Source organism: Tachysurus fulvidraco, chromosome 10 (assembly GCF_022655615.1).
Source record: "Tachysurus fulvidraco isolate hzauxx_2018 chromosome 10, HZAU_PFXX_2.0, whole genome shotgun sequence".
Lineage (NCBI taxonomy): Eukaryota > Metazoa > Chordata > Actinopteri > Siluriformes > Bagridae > Tachysurus > Tachysurus fulvidraco.
The window spans coordinates 2848471-2870547 of NC_062527.1; the positions used below are offsets into that span (position 1 = coordinate 2848471).

Here is a 22077-nt window from a genome sequence, read left to right on the forward strand (position 1 = left end):
ATCGTCATCCACCAATCGGTGTCTTGCTCATATAGGGACCCCCCTTTTTGAAAAAATAGAAAGAAAGAAAGAAAGAAAGAAAGAAAGAAAGAAAGAAAGAAAGGGGGAAACTAAATTGTGCAAAACTGGCGCTAAAGACCAGACATTCGTATAAAACTATTTTAAATTGTGAAATTGTGCAGTCACATCTCACAGTGTTTCGTGACGCTAACACGGCATATAGAACAGTATGCATTCACGATTGAAATAATATTGCTGGTTAAGACAAACCTGTGAGCGACGGCAGTTCTTAGGCTATATAAACAAATAAACAGCAATAAACAGGTTCGAAACGCCCCATCCAAGGATAGTTTTTCAAGAAAAAACGAAAACCAAACCGCCCTCCACACGAAGAGAACAGCATGACAGGTTTCGAAAACAGTTTCCTAGCATGACCAAAGAGAGTTCATACTGGGGACACGGGGGTCTCCATAAAGTAAAACTTTATAGCATCATTCATTTACTATTCAATGAATACTGGATCTATTGGTTTAATTTACAAATTAAATAACATTAACTTTAAGAAAACGTCATTTGACAATGTAGCACATGTTGCTTCAGCAAAATAAGAAAAAAAAACAACAACGCCGGTGACTTAAATAATTTTACTTATGCACTTTCTAGGTTATAATTGTTATTACTTTTACACCAGAAAGTAGAAAGAAATTCAACATAAAAGTTATATAAAATGACAAGCAACCATTTGTTCCTTTAGAATAACAGACCTAGTATATATAGTATTGGTAGCTGAAATTTTACTTACCAGAGAATTTCCTGTTCTTATATCCACATAGTAATCATTTGTCAAAATGCACCACAAAGTCTCTGGCAATCCCTTTTTGGAACTAAATGCAAGAAACTGTACTAGGTGGGAGGGTCACGATCTATATCTGGACCCCCCTCCCCGCATGGTATACTCTCTCTCTCTCTCTCTCTCTCTCTCTCTCTCTCTCTCTCTCTCTCTCTCTCTTTCTCTCTCTCTCTCTCTCCACACACACACCAGTCGGAATTCATCCCAAACCAAGATCCTCCCTCCCACCCCTTAATCACAGATATTCTTCTCATGTCTTCGGTGGTGCAAAGGGAGGTTGAGGGTTGAGGTGGCTCGACGCAAAGAGTAAAAGGCTATAGAGATAACATGTGTAAATATCTTGCCCAGATGCCATTAAGAGGATTTTATTGGGTTGTCGTTTCGTTTCCGGACGTCTTCAGCATTCAGTCACGATTCTCCTCCTTCCGTCTGCAGCGCACAGCGACTGCATCTCCTGACGCAGCCAACGCGCCCATATTACTCACTAAAGCAGTCACGACTCCAAGAAATCTGTTTTGCCACCAAAATTACACATCCACATTGCATTATTTAAGAAGATCTTTGCATGTCTTGACTACTTAATAAAGAAAAGCTTAGTCTTAAGGTCAAGGTTATCAACAACGTTTTTTCGTTTCCCATGTAAGCTTGCTGAATACTATTTTACATGCCTGGTAGCACTATTTTGCAAATTTCAGTGTCTGTTTTATGTGGATGATGTATCTTTGTAGGTATTGGATAAAGATTAATAGAACAACGGATATTCGGATAGAAAACACTCGTATAAAAATGACATTCACGCCGACTCTTACGAGATACATCGTTACAGTGTAACAGTGCTCTTTGGCACGACGTACCGTGATAGCTGCGCCTACCAACTGTTGTTTCTTACGCGCAAGTATTCTTACTCTACAGCATGCACTTCGACAGATTTCTGCCAAATTTCGGAGACATCTGTGTGCTGCAGGTTTGGAGTTATTAATCTGTCAAGAGTACAGGCAAACGAAATTTTGTGATTGCTTGTTATGCTCTGTAGATAACACTGATAAATACAAAGTGAATGCATATTTGCCAGCAGGTGAACAGTATTTCAGTTCATAGCAACAAAAAAACCCAGTGTGTTGCAGCGCTGTATAATGAAATGACGTGGGCGGAAGAGTAATCCAAGTCAGCCCGCCTATTGCCATATTATCTTTAGCTTCTAACTGCACACTGAATTGTACGAACAAAGCAGGCGGGAAAACTGTCATGCGGAGTTATGAGTACGAAACTTAAGGATGCATTTCGAATGGCTCTGAGAAGTAGACTACTTGCGCTGCTGCGTCCATCTGCGGGCGGTATAGAAAAAAGCTATGCCTATTTGAGAGTTATTTTGACGCAGGTCAAGCAGTAGCCCAGGCTCCCCTTGACGCCACATTGTGTTTTCAGCACAACTGTGCAGCCTGTGTGTTTCCCTCTTGTCTGCTCCGGTGCACAGCTCCTTTAGCACCCCAAGGCACTCCTTTCCCATGCATGCTTTCATCTAGTGTCCTCTTTATTTATTAAACCAACATCAGCCGGTGTTCATCTGATGGTAGGGATTTCCATTCGGGGACTTTCAGTTGTAGCGAAGACAGAAAACGTAAAATGGCTCAACAGCGCCGTCAGACAAATGAGTTTGGTCTTGCTTTTGTGGTTGTCATATTTACGATACGTGAGATTCCTGCTCGAGAGAGAGATGGCGTTTTAATTTCCATGAAGCTGAGAGGAAAAAAAACATGAAGTTACAATCAAAGCTTGGATGAAGTCCATGCCAGTGGTTAAATGTTGTTTACCCCTGCGTCGTTTCTGTTCTGTGGCCGCAATGGCTTCTGTATAACCCAACACCATGCATGCACCAAACCCCGTTGCAATAATCAAGCACAAGAAGTACATTAAATCGAACACCGCTTTGAACATTTACTTACCTATGCAGCGAGCCCTTGCTGAAAGGGGAAACACACACACACACACACACACACACACACACACACACACACACACACACACACACACACACACACACACACACACACACACACACACTTTAAATCAATCAAACGTGACCACATTACACATAAACAAGATGACAAGCAAATGCTGCCTTTGATTCAGGTCTAACCTCAGCAATGTCCAAGGTTTCTCAGAATTGCAGTCCTTTTTATACTTGTGTTACCCCACTGCCTATTTCTGGAGCGCGATCAAACACTGCTGCTATTTTTAGCTCGCAGTACGAAAAAAAAACACTCACAAAGGCATCACTCCGGAGCGTTACGTGGAGTGCATGCAATGTACATTAATTTCTGCCTCTCCAACTCCGTGCAAGGTCTCCGAGTCGGCTCTGTTGCATCGATGCAGTGTTTTTTGGTTACAATATTGCCAAGATGCCCTTTTTCCTTTGCCTAAAACAACTCGGTGGAAAATCTGTTTTGATCTCGCTTGGTATGAGTTTGTTGCCGTTTCCTTCTCTTTTATCTCTTGCTCTCCCACCATTCTCTCCACTACACGCGTCTTACGCTGTGTGTCTCCATGCAACTTTCGCTCCATGCTCAAGAGAGAGAGGGAGAGAGCACGCGCGAAAGAAAGAGACAAAAAAAAAAATCTGATTTACACTACGACTTCTTCAACGCTTTATATATATATATATATATATATATATATATATATATATATATATATATATATATATATATATATATATATATTGGGTGTAATAACACTGGGTATAAAATAGCATACAAAAGATGATAATTAAGCCTTGCACTCAGTCTCTTTTTCCTGTTGGAGGCTGCGTCAGTTACTAGGCATTGACGTCACATTTAGGCTTTCCCACTTTACTGTCTGTGGCTGTTGATTACAACTATCGCACACAGACGCGCCGTAGTGAAAGCGGTGTGTAACAAACAAAAAAACAGACCAAAACAAATTCAGAAAGGTTAAGAGATATTTTCCTTTAAAATGTTTCAGCATTATTAGGGAATCACATGATGTAGTGGATTGCCGTCGTGTCCAACTCGCTTTGCCATGGACGCATCCAGTCCAGGGAACACCATGTATCATTTCTTTGAACACCACATATGCATCGTTTAGCTGCTTGTTTTTAAGGCATAGCTTTGGAGCAAAGTATTAATATTATAACCTATTACACAAGGAAGCTAATTAGCAAATAAAAGTCATTTATATAGTGATGAAAATAAAAACCAGAGAAAGGTCTTTTTGAGGTTCTTGGTTTCTAAATTGTTTAACCCGACAATATAACCACAATACACATAGACAGGCTGAGATTCAGATTCAGCGAAGAAATAGGAATATGTAGCAAAAGGGTAAATCAACCCACATTGCAACCGAGACATATAAACACCGCCTCTGTCTGAATTAATGGCCGCATGGTGTCGCCAAACGCCGCCACAGTTCTTCTTGATGTCCGTGATATCTTCACTTAGGTGCTCTGATAGGTTACTGAAACTGCTGGCTAATAAAAACATATTTATTTTCCTTTTGTTCATAAAGAAACAAATTTGTAATTCAACCTTATTCAAACAAGCATGAGATAATACATGTTCCTTTGTATTTTATTTTATATAATATATTAACATGCTGTTATCTAACTTTTCTTTATGATTATTGGCTAATTATTTAATAAAGATGAATAAAGTCTTTAGTTATTCATTATATTAGCCTGCATACGACATCATGCTTCAAGTTAATAAGGACAATTGGCATTTTTAATGTTTTACCAACAGGAATTGAACAAGGCAATATTAACTGCTTAACTTGTACACTGTTGAAGGAAAATAAAATGAGAGCTGACTGTATGAGGTGTCCATAGGTGCATACCTATTTGGTTGGCTGTGATTCTAAATGACTTGGAAATGTGTTACCAGGTGTTAATCCGGTACATTAACCAAGCATTTTATTTCACCCTTTCTAATAGCAAGAGCTAGTATCTAACACATAGATACCCTTGCCACAACTTATCTGTTGTTCACTGGTAAGGTATTTGGAGACAATGAGAGGTGGTCATACCTCTCAGAAAGGTAATATTGAACTTTTAAGAACTGGTATTTCTCCAGCTCTATTCCTAGAGCTACCTGTTTTGTGAGAAAAAAATTATCAAACCTAGGGTTCAGCGACAGTCTGATGAGCCATCCTAGTTCCAACAGGCCCAAAGGAACCACTGCTGCAGCTGCAGTCAACAATTCCAGGTTCTTCAGTAGGAATCAGTAGACATAGCATCCTGCATGCACCTTGAAGGTTCAGATATATGCCACATGCCATAGTGTGAGTGTAGTAATAAAAGTAGGCATTTCATGGTTCTTTTTATGTGAAACAATACAGTAGTTTGATGATATGGGCCATCTTGATGCAACCCTTTCTGTCCCTCTCAGATCTACATTAGGATGGAAGTCTCCATTGTTTTTCAATATATTTAAATGAACGTTTTTTCTGAATGGTGGTGAGTTATAGGCATGACTTGTGACACAGAGGCTTTCTACCTATGCCCTGATGACTGGCATACCCTGCACTCATCTGTAACTTCATGAGTGTTTGACCTTTAGTATCCACAGCCATATGCATGTCCACAGATGTGCACAGTTGCATCATCATTGCAATACTAGCAATGCTAATAGTGTGGCTACAATTTACACTTATCTTGAACTAACAGGATTCCAGTTAGCCACAGACCTAAGACATGGATGCCAAGCAAGTGATTTCTAAGTTGGGGAAGGCAAATTTTGGCATGGCTACAAATATGCTCTAGCTCTGGGACTCCCAACAACAGTGGATAATTACAGGCGAAATGTGAACGGGTTGGGTGGCACAAGCGTATCGGCAAGACACACATACTCCTGCCTTGTTCATGCTGATAGCTGCTATTTAAGTGAAGGAAACAGAGGGACATGCCTGCTTCTATCCTATGAAGAAGAGCAAAACTCTGGTGCCGAGTGAGTGACTTGGCTGAGATGCTAATGGCAGCACAATGAAAATGAAGGGGGACACACTGTCCAGCCCTGATAGGGACAGTAGCTCCAATATGTGATAAAAACAGAAGGACAATGTAATTCTATGATCAGTCAGAATTCACTTGGTGGCATAAGGGAGATCGAGGGAGAAACATATGGGTGCTGCTAACATATAACCTTATTTTGTTTTCTTCTGACCTCAGCGAGTGTATTTTTTCACATTCTGTATCACACAGTAAAGAATACTGTGATGTCTCTAAACTTTGTTGTCCTTTTCTCAATAGCATTAATAACTACTAGTTACTTAGTAGGTAATACCTATTGCACTGTTTGTTATTCTACCATTTACATTTACAGCATTTGGCAGACTCCCTTATACAGGGCAACGTACAAAAGTGGTTAAGTCTCTATCACTAAATGCACAAACTCTGGTTCAATAGATTTCAGATTTATGTATTTATTTATTTATTTTTATTTAAATACACACATACAACAAACAGGCAAGAAAGTGCTAGTGTTTCATGAATAAGTAGGTCTTCAACTGTCGTGTTAGAAGACAGTGACTCAGCTGTCCAGACCCCTAGGGGAAGTTCATTCTACCACCTCCAGAATGAGTCTTGTTGTATACAGTACTTACCTCTTACCCTGAGAAATGGTGGGACCAGTGGAGCAGTGCTGGTAGATCTGAGGGTGTGAGGTGCAGTGTGAGGAGTGATGAGAGCTTTGAGGTAAGAGGGAACTGGTCCATTTTTGGCTTTGTAGGAAAGTGTCTTGAATCTGATGTGTTCAGCTGCAGGAGCCAGTGGAGGAGCGCAGCAGTGAGGTGTTGTATAGAACTTAGGTAGGTTAAAAACAAGCCATGCAGCTGCATTTTGGATCATTTACAGAGGACAAATTGTGTTTGTATGTAGACCTGAGAAAGAGAACTGCAGGAGTCCAGTGTTGACATGACAAGAAACTGACCAAGTACCTGAGCAGCCTGTGTGGACAAAAACAAATTCAAAGCAAACAATTCCAATGCTGATCCGCAAGTCCCAAGACTCCTGAGGGTGGACAAGAGAATCTTGTGGTTGACCATATCAAATGCCGTTGAAAGGTCGAGGAGGATGAGGACGGATGACAGCTTGGCTAATCTAGCAGCATGTACTGTAGTTTCTCAGAGACATTCAAAAGGGCCGTCTCTGTCTAATGTGCTGCTTTAAAGCCAGACTGGTTGGGATCATGGAGGTTGTTCTGTGAGAGATAGACAGACAGTTGATTATAGACAATGCATTCAAGAATTTTTGAAAGAAAAGAGGATCCAGATGGATCCAGAGGAGGTATATTCAGGATGGGAATAACACTTATTGAGTGTCTCCTGAAGGTAGTTGGTACTTGACCAGATGTTATGGATCCATTGGATCCATTGATGATATTGGTGATGAAGGGCAGAAGTTCTTTCGAGTTGGTCCTCTCCAATTGGTCCTTCTGTGTTCTCTCGCTCAGGGATTGCACATCTCTCATATTCTACCTTACTAGCTGACTACATGAAGCTAATGTATTTAAGTGTTTAGCTGGTTTCTCCCTGCTATCTATATGACTAGCTGGCCTGTGACTACTTGAGTTTTCCTTTGCATTTCCATGCTGTTCACCATGTTTTAGATGGATCGTTGCTAATGAACAACTCTAAGACCAGAATCAATTTTCCCTCCACACTATAAACAGCTTGTTCTCTTCACTTTGGGTCAGACCGTACCCATTTGGTTTGTTCACTATACCCTATTGTTAACTTAAAGTGCCATGATGCATGACTTTGGATGATAAACCAGCTATGTCTAATACCTTGTTACTGACCATATTGCAAAAACAATCAATCTACTTCTAAACAAGGAAGAAAATTGAGTTGAACTTTATTTAAACTCCTGTCTAAGAGAGAACTTTTGAGTTAGAACAGCAAATTTGTTGAGGTCTGATATTTATGTGGCTCTAAGCACGAAGCAATAATGACTTTATCTAGGCTACCTCCCAGAATGATTTGTAAAAGGATGCTCTAGCCCTTAAATGACTATATGCTTTGCATCACTAATTTTTCACACATTGCACAGAATTTTTCAAGTCTTCCTTATGGCATTGAGATAGCTGTCAAGATCTTGCTTTCCATTTCTGATTTCAGGATATGATGCCTTCCTATCCAAAATGTACAGAGAGATATGACACACTCAGTAAGGTCACCAGTACCTGTTGGACTGACCATTCAAAATGTAGCCATCAGTCTTAGGGTTACAAGTTTCATGTGGAGAAACACATTTCTGTCCGCTTTAAAGTGAGTTTCACATTAAAAACTACATAATGCAGGTGATCCTCACTGATGTTTACGAAAGCTAAAATAGGTAGTAACATATATAACTGCTTCTGTGTAACCTGGATAACTGCTGTGTATTATTTCCTTGGCAAGAATGTACTATTTTCTGAAAATTCTGTCATATGACTTTGTTGCAAGTTATTCAAATGCATGCATACACACACAGAAATATACTCAAGTGATTAGCAGTTAAATTTCTCTGGCCAAAAAAAACTGAGACTTACCTAAAAAAATGTATACCAATTGTACATATTAGAGCAATTGGACACAGTTTATTCTACACAAATCTGTAGGTGGAATACATTTCACAACTGTCAGTCTGGAGACTGTAAATGAGTGCAGAAAACTTACCAGAAAACTTCTTTTTGATTTTTTTACGATGGCATGTAGCCTGAACGTAGTCTACAGCATTCTAAAGCAATTAGACCAAATCAGCATAGACTTGGTTGGACTGAAGCAGATTAACAATGGAATTATTCAAAACAGTGTCTTATTTTAGTGTTGCTGTGATCTTAAATGGCTTTCTTTAAAGAACTTTTAATTTAATTCTCAGACATTTATTTTTATTAACACCTTGATAATGTTGTAATCAAAGACATTGTATGGTAAACAGCTCTGAATTAATAACTTCACTTTATGGTCATAAAGACATTTTTAGTCTTGATCTATAGCAAGAAAGCTAGACATCACCCACTCACCACTGAAGCTAAAAATATTGTGAATTTGGCTGACTGTGGTTCTCTTTCAAAACCTTTCCTCATTTAACCTATGCAAACTAGATCTCTGGTTCTTCAAATACAGCAAATTGTGAATACAAACTGTGAATCCTACAAAGGACATTAAAAGAAAATCACAGCAATGTCAGTCATGTTCTTTAACAAAATATTTAATTGCATATACACATATACATACAACCATACTGTACATCACACAATGTATGACCACTAATGAAAGTGCTTACATTTTGCATTCTTTCTTAACAATTTTCATTACAAATGTAATGAAAAAAACCATGTGACCCATTGTGTTAGCTGAACACATGATGGAATAAAAGAGTGTAAGCATAATCTAAATCTGACCCTTTGTACAAAGCACTTGACATGTTCAATAACACAAATTTGCTTACATTGAATATATAAAAGATATCGAACATTTCCTTTCTTTGTTTTAAATGTTTAAAAATTGAAAAACCTTCCATTTATATCTGATTTTGAATAATATTTTCCATGTGGCCTTAGATGTTTGCCCCCCCCTTTTTTCAATACATTCTAGAAAAGGGCAAAGTACTGTGTTAACCTTTCCTCAATGTTATATTTTTGCATTGAGCCTCAGAAGTATAAATAATATGGCCCATCTTCTATGGTCCATTGTACTGTACAAGATAACCATTCATACCATGATTGAATCTATATTAATAAAACCTCGCCTCACCCTGCCGGTTAACCGTAGCGCCAATGCTGCTTCAGCACCATGGAGAGCACCATAAAAAAAGTCAACTACAGGCAAAAGTATTGTAGAATGAATGTTCAGGTTTGTCTAAATACGCATCAGAAACCTTTAATGCTAATGTTCACGTAATCTGAAAGAATTAGAGGCAATAATTCTCACCTTTAGCGTAATTTGAATTGTTTGGACGTAGGCTATGCAATATAGTTGAGTTTACTTAATGGTTTGAATATAAAAGGGACTTTGTACTCACCTAACAGCTAATAAACGAACAAAGTCAGTTCCTTTTTTATTTATTTTTACCTTGTGAGCAACATGGGAAGGAGGTTTGTTTATTTCATGTAATCGGCCTGTTTGGTCTCTCTGCAAGTGAACATCGAGGCTTGTTATCAATGGAAACCACTGTTTTGCTCGTTTAAGTAGACTTGGCTCTGTCGTTTTTTACAGGTCCCATTAAAAACATTATCCAAAATATTTGTACTTGGTTCCACACACATGTTCCATTTTCCTTTGTTTGATGTCCCCTGCCCTCCAACCCCCATCTGCTCACTGGTTTCAGTTCCTCTGACATGGCCATGGACATTCTAGGAAACTGACACGCTGATCTGGTGGTTTCAATTGAGCAAAGCAGAGAAAAAAAACAAAATTGATGAAGGAGTTGTTTGAATTTCAAGCTTAGATTAAGAATCTCCGCCCTTATAGCCCTCTCTCTGTTTATTTTTCCGTCTCTCCTGCCTAAATGATGTCAGTGGAAGCCGAGCTATTGAGCTATTTATAGAATCTCTCCCTCCCATCAGAATCACATGATTCAGAGCACAAGCACAATAAACTACCTCAAGAGGAGAGTCTGCATGAATAGAGACGGTGAATATTTATGAACGGGCAGACGGGTGTCACATGATGTTCCTTGTCCATAACGTTAAATTTGGTATTAGAAAATGATAATAACAACTGAAACGCCGGGTGTTTCCACAGTCACTTTCCTCAGTCCTCTCTGTAACATGTTCAGTAAATTCATTAATCATTCATTCATTCATCCATCCATTCATTTTATTCATATATGCATTCGGTTTACAAGCAGTTCACAAACACAAATACCCTTCTTATGGGTTATAGAGAACAAGAATAAATAAAAAAAGAGATCCCGCTTCCATTCCAGAAAGAGCTTTCATACTGATCCCTCCTCGATGTGCCAGTGTTGCGTTGAGAACCTTCCCTGTTAATTCAACCTGCTCTACCTGCTCTCTGCATTCACATGCAGGCCTATTACGTAACAGGGCTACAAGTCTGCCATTCTTGTAACACACTCATACACACAAACACACACACACACTGTATGTACACTGTGTGTGTGTATATATATATATATATATATATATATATATATATATATATATATATATATATATATATACACATACACACACACACTGTGTTTTCAGTAAACGTTTTCATCATGAAAATAGTCTTTTAGACTTGATTTATGGCACAAACATGCATCTAAAATGCACTGCAAGCATGCTTCGTATAATTGATAATTACAGCATTAGTGGAAAGACTACACGTGTTTAGACCACGTAGCTCTTTTTCTGGTCCCTGGTTGACATGTTAACGCTCAACTGGTTTCTATAAATAGTAAGGCCGCCAGCGTTGTTACTATTCCAAGCATTGTACACGAGGAGGCGGATGCTATTCGAAAAAGAGGATAAGATGCTCTTATGTGTCGTGTTTTTGCAGGTTGCAGCAGTAATGCACTGCTTTGTGTTTCCTAACGGTTCTCTTCAGCACTGCTGCATTTCCATCTTCTCCAGCTGCCACTGTCACATACAGCTCGGTTAGGGGACGTATTTTCTATATTGACAGCAAACCGCAATGTTTAGTAAACACAGTGACGTGACGAAAAAGCAACTAGAATATTAGATGTGTGAAAAAGAAATAGAAATACGCATGAGAGTGTAAGAATCATCATGTTTTATAACCTGTCCGCGTCAGTGCCACAAACACTCTTGTCTAGAAGGCACAGGCCTGCATCTGCTGTTTGGTTTGGTTTCATTCCATCTTTAAAGCGCAGTTGCTGTTCTCGAGGGCAGACTCCATGCTTACCAGAGTCTGAGCCTCTACCCACTTTTACTGTAACCTGAAATAAGCAAATCGAGTTTAACATGGTTTATAAACTGTACCATATCTTTAAAGAGAAATAATCTAAAAAAAAAATCATCCACACAAGGCCACGGTCTAATTCACAACGCAGGATTATAGATTTCTTTTGTTTTGAATAATTCACTGGTTTGACTTTAACCAAACGTGCTTTTCGTTTAACATTCCCAAATGTCAGTGGTTTATGAAAGTGCTTTGGGAAATACCTTGTGAATTAGATTTGAATAACCTTATACTACCGTCCTCAATAGTGTGTTAGTGCGACACTAAAACTATGATGCTCAGTATGGGAGGATGCGGTTTCGGACGTAACTATGGTCACGAGTCTCTATGGTGATGCTTTAGTTATCGCACAGCGCCACCTAGCGCCAGTACATCAGACCCGCTCCAGAGAAAAATCCGTAAATAAACGCTAAGGATACTTTTTTTTTACTGACATTTTAATAAACAAAGCAGGAAATAAAACGATCCAAAAAGTAGTCATTAGAAGGGGGTAGTAATAATCGGAGGGAAAAGTGAATGCACGAATTATGACACAAGACACAAGAACAAAGTGTTTGTTTACTAGACAAATAATCCTCGAGTTTATCTAATATATACGAGTGAGGACAATTTGCTAGGGATTTTAAAATCATTTGTTGCATATAAATATAATAAATACAAAGATATTCGGTCTAAAAATAAACACCCAAATCTTTTCTTAGCAACAAAGGAGACGTCATGAACGAATCGTGGTCTTTGGTGGCCATCTAGTGGTGGGAGCATTTTGGCCAAATAATGTTGGGGTCATTGCAGGGCCACAGTTATCCAAGGTAAGGCTCCTGTTTTGTGCAGCTTAACGACTTTGCATTAGTCCTGCTTCATATCAAGTTGAGAGCCACAGGGAAACATTTGTTTCTGTTAATCAAAAACAGTTCAATTAATTTTTCTAGGAAGACAACATATGCTATACCAATATAACACTATAGACAACTTGTTGGAATTTAATTTATGATACAAAATTTGTTGAATACTTGCTTAAAAGCTTGATTATAGGTGCATAAATCCACTGTAGGCATTCAGCGAAGAAAGAAAAAAAAATAAACAAAAAAGCAAAGCCTTTAGAATTTTGTTTGGATGATGTGTAAAAACCTCCTGTTGCCTTCCACAAGACATAAAACACTGCAGAGCAAGTCAGAATTCATTACGCTAGAATTCATTGATACAGCATCAGCCAACTGTTGTCCTCTTATCTGTCACACCAATTAACACCGCTCACTAGTTTCTAACATTCAAGGGGACCCTTCAGTGCCTGATTCAGCACAGATTTGCTTAATATCTTCCATCCATTTCACACACCTCCATCAGCACTACAAATGTTTAATGCTTTAAGTGTGTAGTTTAGAGTACATTTACATTTCACCTTTAAGTCTGCTCCTCATGAACGACCAACACACCACTTTCATTTGGGACATAAAATAACTGATAACGTAATCCTGAACATAATCACAACTGTCAAGATAACAGACATTTACAAACTCAAAGAAAAAAATGTTAGAACTCCCAAAACGTAACAAAATATATCCAAGAACTTGATGAAATCGAAACTTGTTTATTCTTGCGGCTGTAAACAATTCGGAACCTTGAAACGAGCGCTTATCTGTTTACTGCAGAAGCCTAAGTGTAGTCCATTTTGCAACAGATTTTACTTTATATGCACAATGCTATTAAAAACCACCATGTAAAAATATTTCTTGAGAAACTCCAGTGAAAAGTGTCATTCAGAGCAAAAATAGACAATGCAGAAACATTTAATCTTGTTTGAACTTAATTTTGCATGTTCATTGTTTTTGAACCAAAATAAAATCAGTTTACTTTTGGTGTCTGCAAAAGTACATATTGAACAATTAAACGAGCAAAACACAAAGTGTAATTATATTATTGTTTATGGTGCCAGCGTTTGCACCCTTATTACCAAACAGAACCAAGCAGCCACTGCCAATAACAGAACAATTCAGTCAAAATAAGACTGCTACCAGTTATAAAAAACTAGAAGGAACAAATGCTTTTTTTTTTAATTCAAAATACTTGTATACCCATTTCAACTGCTGTAAAATGTGCATGCAAAAAAATGTGAAATTCAAAATAGTTCCTCATATTTGAAAAAGTTGCCTGAAAAACAGAATAATCAGCCAGTATTGGAAGCTAATAGATGGTAGTTACCATAAGTTAAGACAAATATTAAGGATTACATCACTAAAAATACTACACACCCTTTCCTTTTGCAAAGCCCAAAGTAGATCTGTTATAAACTTAAATACATATTTCCAAAAATTACCAATGACAATGGATTTTTTTTTGACTGGACTGGTTTATAATAAAATGCAGATCAAAACAAATGTATCTTACAAAGTCATGTGAAGACAATATCAAACAAAAACACTGAAAAAATAAGATTAAAAAAATACAAAAGATCTGCCACCATACAAATACAATCAAAAGGTACATATTACACAATTGCCTTGTTTTTTTTATCCTCAAAAAAAAAAAAGGGGGGTGGGGGGGTGGGGTTTCCACACACAAACTAAGTATGATTTCACTACATTTAAAAACCAGGAACAAAAACGTGGAGGGATAAAGTCCAATAAGTGTTAAATGGGGAGACTAACAGGACCGATGCTGTCAGAACAGTTAACAGTAAAGATGCTGGCATGTGGCAGACCTGCAGCTGTGTAGATAGATGTCTAAAAATTTTGTATAGTCCTCCTTCAGTAGATCCGCCCTCGACTCCTGTTTCCTCGTCCAAAACCTCTACCTCGGCCGCCTCTGAACCCACCTCTTTGCTCTAGGAAAGACGGAATAAACTGTACATTTACAGCTTGCATTACATTACCTGCCATCCTGAAACTCACCTCCTTAAGTGTGTTTGTATAAATCTATAAAATCTCTAGGCATTCTCCATCTCCATTTAATGAGAGAAGCAAGGGTACTGCGTCAAGAATACCGTCACGGATTTATTTAGCATTTCGTGTGGAAGTTTGCTAAGTAATAGTGCTCTAAATTTCTCTTCCCCGTAAGTCTTAAATTGCGATGCTAAATTTCCTGACTCCTGATTGTAGATTTTTCCTAGTCCCAGATCTAAGTCATTGAAATCATACAGTATTTTACTTATGCACCCAAAGTAGTTAGAAATACAGTGGCATATTTAATTCCCAATTATTTTATTTCTAAGCAAAAGACAAGACTATGTTATGTATCATCAGTAGCACATGTTAAATGTTGTTACCAAATCTAAATTCGAAATGAACCAAGTCATGCCATCCCTCCTTTTTTTTTTTTTAATAGTTGTTACAGTTCACAAAACTGGAACTAATGCCTTATTCACTAAACTCACCATAAGAGAAGTTCCCAATGCTAGCACTGTATTTTCCACTTGGGGGATTATATATTTGCCTTGCATCCCTCCTGGGCAACGGGGAAACTTTCTTTCCAATGGTTCCTGTAGGCACATCCTCTCCAGAGGGGCGTTTTTGGCTATGGGATACATACATGACAGAGGTGTCACACCATGAGGATTAGCATTGCAAAGAAGACTTCTAAATAGGGATAAGAAGCTTACCCTACGACAGCTGCTGTAGCCGCCTCAGACTTTTGCACTGGTTTCCAGGACAAAGTGACCGTGCTCTTGTAGGATGGAGGGTTGTGGAAGAGATCCTGAAACAGTCCGCATGATTATCGTTTAAAAATGAACATGTGTAGAAAACAAGAAGCATCAGTTGCATATGAGATTTTGCCTATTAAAACATTACCTTGATTAGGATGTTGATGTTATTGGTAATTTTCAAAGCCACCACTTTAATTTTATTCTAAGGGAAAACAGAGCACGAGTTCATGAAGACCGTTCAAGAGCTACAGGTATAAAGGCTCAAATTATAATAAAATATATTAATCCGTAGAGAAGTTCAAAGTTAAACCATTTAACGATACCTCTTCAGTCTTTAGAGCATCACCACTTTTGCCTTGCAAGGCCACACGGAGTTGACGGATATACACCTGAAGTCCTCTTGCAAAGTACTGCAGCCTGTAAAGCCAAATCAGTTCAACTTGGAATAATTCACAAGATATATTGACCGTTTAATTTGGCAGACAGGACAGAGATGCAGACCTGATCTTGAAGTCTTTTAATTTCTCAGCATTGACCTTGTCAATAAGAAAATCTGGTAACTTTTTGCCCAGCTGGTGGAAACTGTAGAGCAGGCACTCCACATAACTGAACTGGAGCTTTGGTTCCTCATTGCCAGCATTTTCTCCATTCTCCTCTTCAGGAGGCAAGGGCATGAACTCCTAAACATCGCAGAGAAGAAACTATGGTCCATAATCTACATAAAAGTGCTAAAGCTTAAACTTCACACAAAGTACATTTAAGTGTAATAGAGATATTTTCAAGACCTCTTCAAATGCAATAAGACCAAATTTTCCATAATGTATAATGATGAAATTTTAAATTAACTTAAATTTCAGGAAAAGTATTTCTGTCTTCTGCAGGCAGAAAAGACGAAAACTTATTACATCTCCTCTGAGTGATGATGCAAAATCCAGTGTGAGACAAAGTGGTACTTCAAGCTAAAGTGTAATGTTACACAAATAAACTGTTTAGTTCCACGGTTGATTACGGGTTTACCAGAAGTTTCTCAAACAGCATCATGAGGTTGGACTCGAGTTTGTCCATGTCACCACAGTATGGACTCATTTCAGCCAGCAGTTTTAGAACCTGGAGAAGAATGATAATGGATGGCATAGGGCTCATTTTGTTTATAACCATGCATATAAGAGTTATGACGTATTGTAGCAAGTCGTGTGAAAAGACAAAGTAGTGGAAATTTTAACATGATTTATCTATTTAATGTATAGATATTTAGAAATTTAAAAACATCTTTAAAAAAAAATTGCTGATTTAAACACGATGCTCACTTCAAGCTGGATGTCCAGTTCTGCCACAGGGCTGGTGAGCATGCTGATGTTAGGCAGCACATGTTCACAGAAGTACGTCACAAATCGAGTCGAATGTACATTTTTCTGTGGGGATTTACAAAAATAAACAAATAAAATAAAATAAAAAGAAAGAAACCGTATCATTTTTAAATGTTAAGTTAATAATACAATGGTTCATATAAATTGACTGCCTTTTAAAATGTATAAAAACACAAAACAGGATGCGGCGTATAATATTGATCGTGCTGAAGTCCAGCTTACTGAGAACAGTGGCAGTGCCTGGCGAGTGCACTGCAACAGGCGATCTACGCTGTCAGCATCAGCAGGGTTGAGGGCCTGCTCCAGGTAAGCCTGCTCCACCACCAACTCCACCAGCTGCTGCCTCCCGCTCACTGTCTGCAAGCTCTTCATGCCAGACAGCACCCGCATCAGAAGCACAAACTCCTCTCCAGTCACATCCTCTAAAACCTGCACCACAACACCATACATAGCAAGAAACTTCATCTTAACTGGGACAAAACGCCTCTTGAAAAAACATTATTTCACACATTATACATGCGGTGACCATGAGCCTGTTTGGATCAATTCCAAAACCTAATTAGTTCATCTGCTGGAGAAGTCCAAATAAATCCATGGTTGAAAAGTGAGCGATTTTTTTTTTTATCTTTTAAGTCCCCAAGAGTACAAACCACCACCACATACAGTTGAGGCCAAAATTATTAGCCCCCCTTATGAAATTAGACAAAACTCTTGATTTCTCCATGGAAATGACCATTAACAACAAGTGTTTTAAAGTGTATTTGTTTCCAAAATAACAAATACAAAATGTCCACTAAGTTTGATTAGGATATTTAATTGAAATAGTGAGTTGAAACAAGGGCAAAAATGAAACGTCCAAAATTATTAGCCCCCTGGTCATTAATAGTCAATAGTGTACCGTTTCTGAGCCACAACTGACAACAACCTCTTAGAATAGTTCTTTACTAGGTTGGCGCAGGTCTCCTGAGGGATTTTAGCCCATTCTTTCATTGCAAATTTCTCCAGCCGGTCCAAATTACATGGTTTCAGAGCATGGACATAGATTCTCAATAGGATTGAGGTCTGGGCTCTGTGCGGGCCACTCCAGGACCTTGGTTTTGGTATCCTTCAGGAACTGTTGGACCAATTTCGACGTATGCTTTGGGTCATTGTCTTGTTGGAAGACCCAACAACAATCTAAGGCTAGACTACAAGCAGATTTCTGCATATTATCCCTCAAAATGTCAACATAATTTTCTTTTTTCATGATGCCATGCACCCGAAAAAGGCTCCCTGTGCCTGAAGCTGCAAAACAGCCCCACAGCATGATGCTCCCACCACCATGCTTAACTGTGGGATCTGTGTTCTTAGGGTTGAAGGCCTCACCCTTTCTTCGCCAAACATAAGCAACATCCATGTGCCCAAACAGCTCCAGTTTAGTCTAATCAGACCAAAGCACAGACTCCCAAAACTCATCTTTACCTTTCAAATGCTCACGGGCAAACTTCAGTCTGGCTGTGATGTGCCAGGTCAGCAGCAATCATCTTGACAGAATTTGTCTCCTTGTACTTGGCAATGATGCAACGTACAGTGGTTCTAGACACTGTGAAACACTTGGAAATGGCAGTATACCCTTCTCCCTTATCTTGAGCCTCCATTATCTTCTTTCTGAGCTCAAGACTGATTTCCTTTGTCTTCCTGTCTTTGGGATGGTGTGTAAAAGTAGTCTCTCCCAATAATGTGTTCAAGTGCCGTGTTCCTTAGAGTCCATTTAATATTTTTCACCACCTCATTTTCACTATATTTGATATAAAACGAGCCTAAAAATGTATTTTATTTTCGAAAATGTACCAATAGCTACTAAATAGCACTGGTGAATGTTTGATTATATCAAGTTTTATCAATGCTGCAAACATCGGAAAGATCTTTAGGAAATGTTCCAAAATTCCTGGGGGGCTAATAATTTTGGCCTCAACTGTACTAGTTAATTAAACTCGAATTAAGTTATTCTACCTTTTTTGTCTCTACGAAGATGAAGTCCTCCACATCCTTGGTCAGGGTTTCATCTGGCATTGTCTTCAACTTGGTAGAGAGGAACTTGATAGCTCTTTCTCTTACAACATCCTCTCCCTGTAGAATTTGGCTAAAAAGACCTCCAAGTGTCCCTTAGAAACAATGATTAGGGAAAGTTTGGTCCACTGGACTAAAATATTTACAACATGTCAATAGAAGATATGTTACAGGATAATACGTGCTAACTAGTCACATGTTATTTATATAATTTTTTTATAACTTAGAAATCTACTTGTGAATTGTAAAATTATATCAATAATTAAAGAAAAATTTGGAAAACAATACCTCTAGCGTCAATTTTGAATATAGAAATCAGTGCACTGTTTACTTGGTTGAATTCCGCTGCATCATCTGGAAATGGGGAGAATAAGCTCACAATCAAAATAGCCAATAAATAAATCACAATATTACAGGACCTCCATATCAATGTTACCATATCAATCAGATTGTACAATGCAAATAATCAAAGCATAATGACGCACCGGTCTCAAATACACCCATCAGTTTCTCAAGTAGCAATGATCATTAACACACGCCCCCTTTCAAATGAGCAATATATTTATACACACACATTCATTTCATACATTTCTATATAGGCTTCAAAACTGCTGCGGACTTAAATGTGTGTAGAGTAACTATTTACACACACACACACACACACACACACACAGCATTTAACGGCTATAGGGGAAGAAACATAATAGTCATGATAAGAAAAGAGTGTTTGCAAATGTTTAAACCATTCATAAGACAATAAAAGGTTATTTTTATATGTTGCAGTCAGGCCAGATTTGATTGACAAACCTTTTTTTTCATTGGCCATTGTTTTTTTTGTTTTTTTGTGATTTACGTGAATGCTAAACAAACCAAGATTACGTGAAAACTTGCACCTGCATAACGATAACAAATGGCATGTTATACTGTAGACATTATAAATGTTGAAAATACGATTTTATTTTTGTGGTGATCTTGACTGCCACCTATTTATAAATCCTTTAAAGTGCACTTTAACTAATACCATCTACGTTTTACCAGCACTCTTAATTCTTACACATACCTGTCTGCAGTAATTGTGTGAGGATGTCTGCTACTCTGGGTAAATTCTCTCCAGCAGCAAAGCGTGGGAGTTCTTTGATGGCCTGTCGTCGAATCTGCAAAAAGACAAAATACAAAGCCAGGTATTGATGTGTGTTGAGCACAACAATTGGGGATTTCTTGTGTAATGAGAGACATGGCCTTACCGATACGTCTTCATCTTCACACAAATCCAACTGTGCGTTAATTGCTGCATCTGCCAGGTCTGGAAAACTGCTGAAGAACTTTGGAATGAACTGTGCAGCCAAACGCTTCTCTTTTGGGCCTCCTTTCACACCATCCAGAATAACCTGGTAAGCATCTTTATGCTGAAATATAAGAAAGGTATATAGTTAAATGCCACACATCACAATCACAGTACCACTTTCAATTATGACCTTTTGTTACTGTCTTTGTAGCTACTGTCTCAACAGGCACTCTATTTTCTTCTTGTGTATTTCATCTAGATTGTGTTTTCTCCCCAAGACACTCTCTTAGAAAGACATTAGACTACATTCGAGTTGCCTATATGTTCTTAGAAATGTGTACATTAGTGTCCTGTAATAAACTCTTTGTTAACTCAGTGGTTAAGGTGTTGGGCTACTGATCGGAAGGTCATGGGTTCGAACCCCAGGTCCACCAAGCTGCCACTGCTGGGCCCCTGAGCAAGGCCCTTAACCCTCAGTTGCTCAGTTGTAAGTCACTCTGGATAAGGGTGTCTGCTAAATGCTGTAAATGTAAATGTAAATTGATTGAATAAAGATTGGGCTTTGTAAAAGAAATTACATACAAATATGAAAGTCTCTTCCTAACGTTTACACAAAATTCGCAAATCAACTGAAATTTGTAAGAACATTTATACTTGCATAAATAACATGTGCATGTCTCAAAGTGCCACGCAGAATAGACTCGTTTCAATCATGTTATAAAGCTAATGTTGGATCAATGCGACAGTGCATCTGATCAACCTTCAACACTTTACACTACAGCTACACACTTAAACCTGCTCACATCACTCACAGGAGATCAAACGCTACAAGTTCGTTATTACACGACGGGCTGCAGAACACATTCACACCTGGTGACCACCTTTAAAAACAATGTATAGTGCCACTGTACTGTTAGCTACATCACTGCTCCCCTGTGAGGTGAACGTTAGCTTAGCTCAGCTAGCTTAGCTCAGTTAGCTTAGCTCAGTTAGCCTAGCTTAGTTAGCTTAGCTCAGTTAGTTTAGCTCAATGGTTAAGTCTGTAAATCCTTTTTGCAGGGTAAAGAGGACAAACAAAGTCCAGTGCTGGATCCTGAAGGTGGTCTAGTGTTGGCCTCCTACAGTAAATATGCATCACTTGTAGAGACTCTGCTGGTTATAAGATGAACACAAACCTGACTGAGGTCCTCTTTAGCGTCCGCGAGGATCCCGTAGTTACGGTAAAGCTCCTCCACTGTGGCCGCCATCTGAGTCAATGAATGCGCGAATGATGGACGTAAACACCGGTTATTTCCCTTTAAAACCGCTCTCTATTAGCGCGAGCTGCTCTGGGCGACTAAAAACGGCTCAACATCAGATTTTGATGTCGAAAACGAAGCTAAACGCTTCCCTTCGTTAACTTATGGCTCGTGCACGAACTCGACGCTGGGCTTCTGACGCGCGGTGAATACATTAACTTTCTACGTGACGTCGATTCCCCCAACCGCCTGCACAGCTGCTGATACACTGCCCCTTGTGGCACGGAATGGGATTCACTGGTAATGTTACCAGTGACACCGAAGCTCCGAGGCGTGTGTAAAAAAAAAACACAACCGATTTTCATTGAAGCTTTGTATAGAAGCTTGATTCGTTCTGGCAAAAACCACGTGACCAATGACATCCGAAGCTTCGTTATCTGATTCAAAGGTCTAAAATCGTGCGCGACCCGCGGCGGCGCGCCCTGGTGTGTTCACTGTGTTGTATTGGAGTATTACATGAAATCTATTACTGTATAGCGGGTGTAGGAGAGCTTATTGCTGTGAGTTACAAAAAGATCTGAAATGTGGGAACACTTTTATTTGATTTCGCCCAATAAGGTGGATATATATGGTTTTGTTGTAAAGCCTATATTTATAACTTTTTACTTAGTAGTAATAAGTTGAAAAATATAGGAATGCAAGAAACGCCTTTTGTGCACCGC

At 38.7% G+C, this 22077-nt stretch overlaps 1 protein-coding gene and 1 long non-coding RNA gene across 7 annotated transcripts in view; both read right to left on the bottom strand.

Moving 5' to 3' along the window:
• Window positions 1-3462, bottom strand: part of LOC113653890 — a 16998-nt gene extending 13536 nt beyond the window's left edge. For 2 of the 6 annotated variants that reach the window (XR_007144186.1, XR_007144185.1), the window contains exons 1-3: window positions 2988-3461; window positions 2794-2811; window positions 803-2587 (exon numbers count right to left, since the gene is read on the bottom strand). This is a non-coding gene — a long non-coding RNA (uncharacterized LOC113653890). Of the gene's footprint in view, window positions 1-802; window positions 2588-2793; window positions 2812-2987 lie in introns of all 6 variants that reach the window. The other 4 variants (XR_007144188.1, XR_007144184.1, XR_007144187.1 and 1 more) reach the window with 3 other exon arrangements.
• Window positions 3463-13348: 9886 nt separating this feature from the next.
• On the bottom strand, window positions 13349-21599 carry api5 (apoptosis inhibitor 5). Its single transcript, XM_027163989.2, has 14 exons — window positions 21293-21599; window positions 20077-20238; window positions 19893-19986; window positions 19121-19186; window positions 18776-18927; window positions 17006-17212; window positions 16724-16828; window positions 16434-16523; window positions 15918-16096; window positions 15740-15833; window positions 15562-15618; window positions 15372-15466; window positions 15147-15286; window positions 13349-14597 (listed from the first exon to the last, which is right to left on the bottom strand). The coding sequence occupies exons 1-14, from the start codon at window positions 21362-21364 to the stop codon at window positions 14521-14523; spliced, it is 1590 nt and encodes a 529-aa protein (XP_027019790.1). The 5' UTR covers window positions 21365-21599; the 3' UTR covers window positions 13349-14520.
• Between the last annotated feature and the right edge of the window lie 478 nt (window positions 21600-22077).

Excerpts from the sequence above, each read along its gene's own strand:
- api5 (XM_027163989.2), bottom strand. The coding sequence starts at position 21,364 with ATGGCGGCCACAGTGGAGGAGCTTTACCGTAACTACGGGATCCTCGCG. Across the intron at positions 16,524-16,723 it reads AACTGGACATCCAGCTTGAA|GTTCTAAAACTGCTGGCTGA; the intron begins GTGAGCATCGTG and ends ATTCTTCTCCAG. Across the intron at positions 15,619-15,739 it reads ATGCTCTAAAGACTGAAGAG|AATAAAATTAAAGTGGTGGC; the intron begins GTATCGTTAAAT and ends GTTTTCCCTTAG.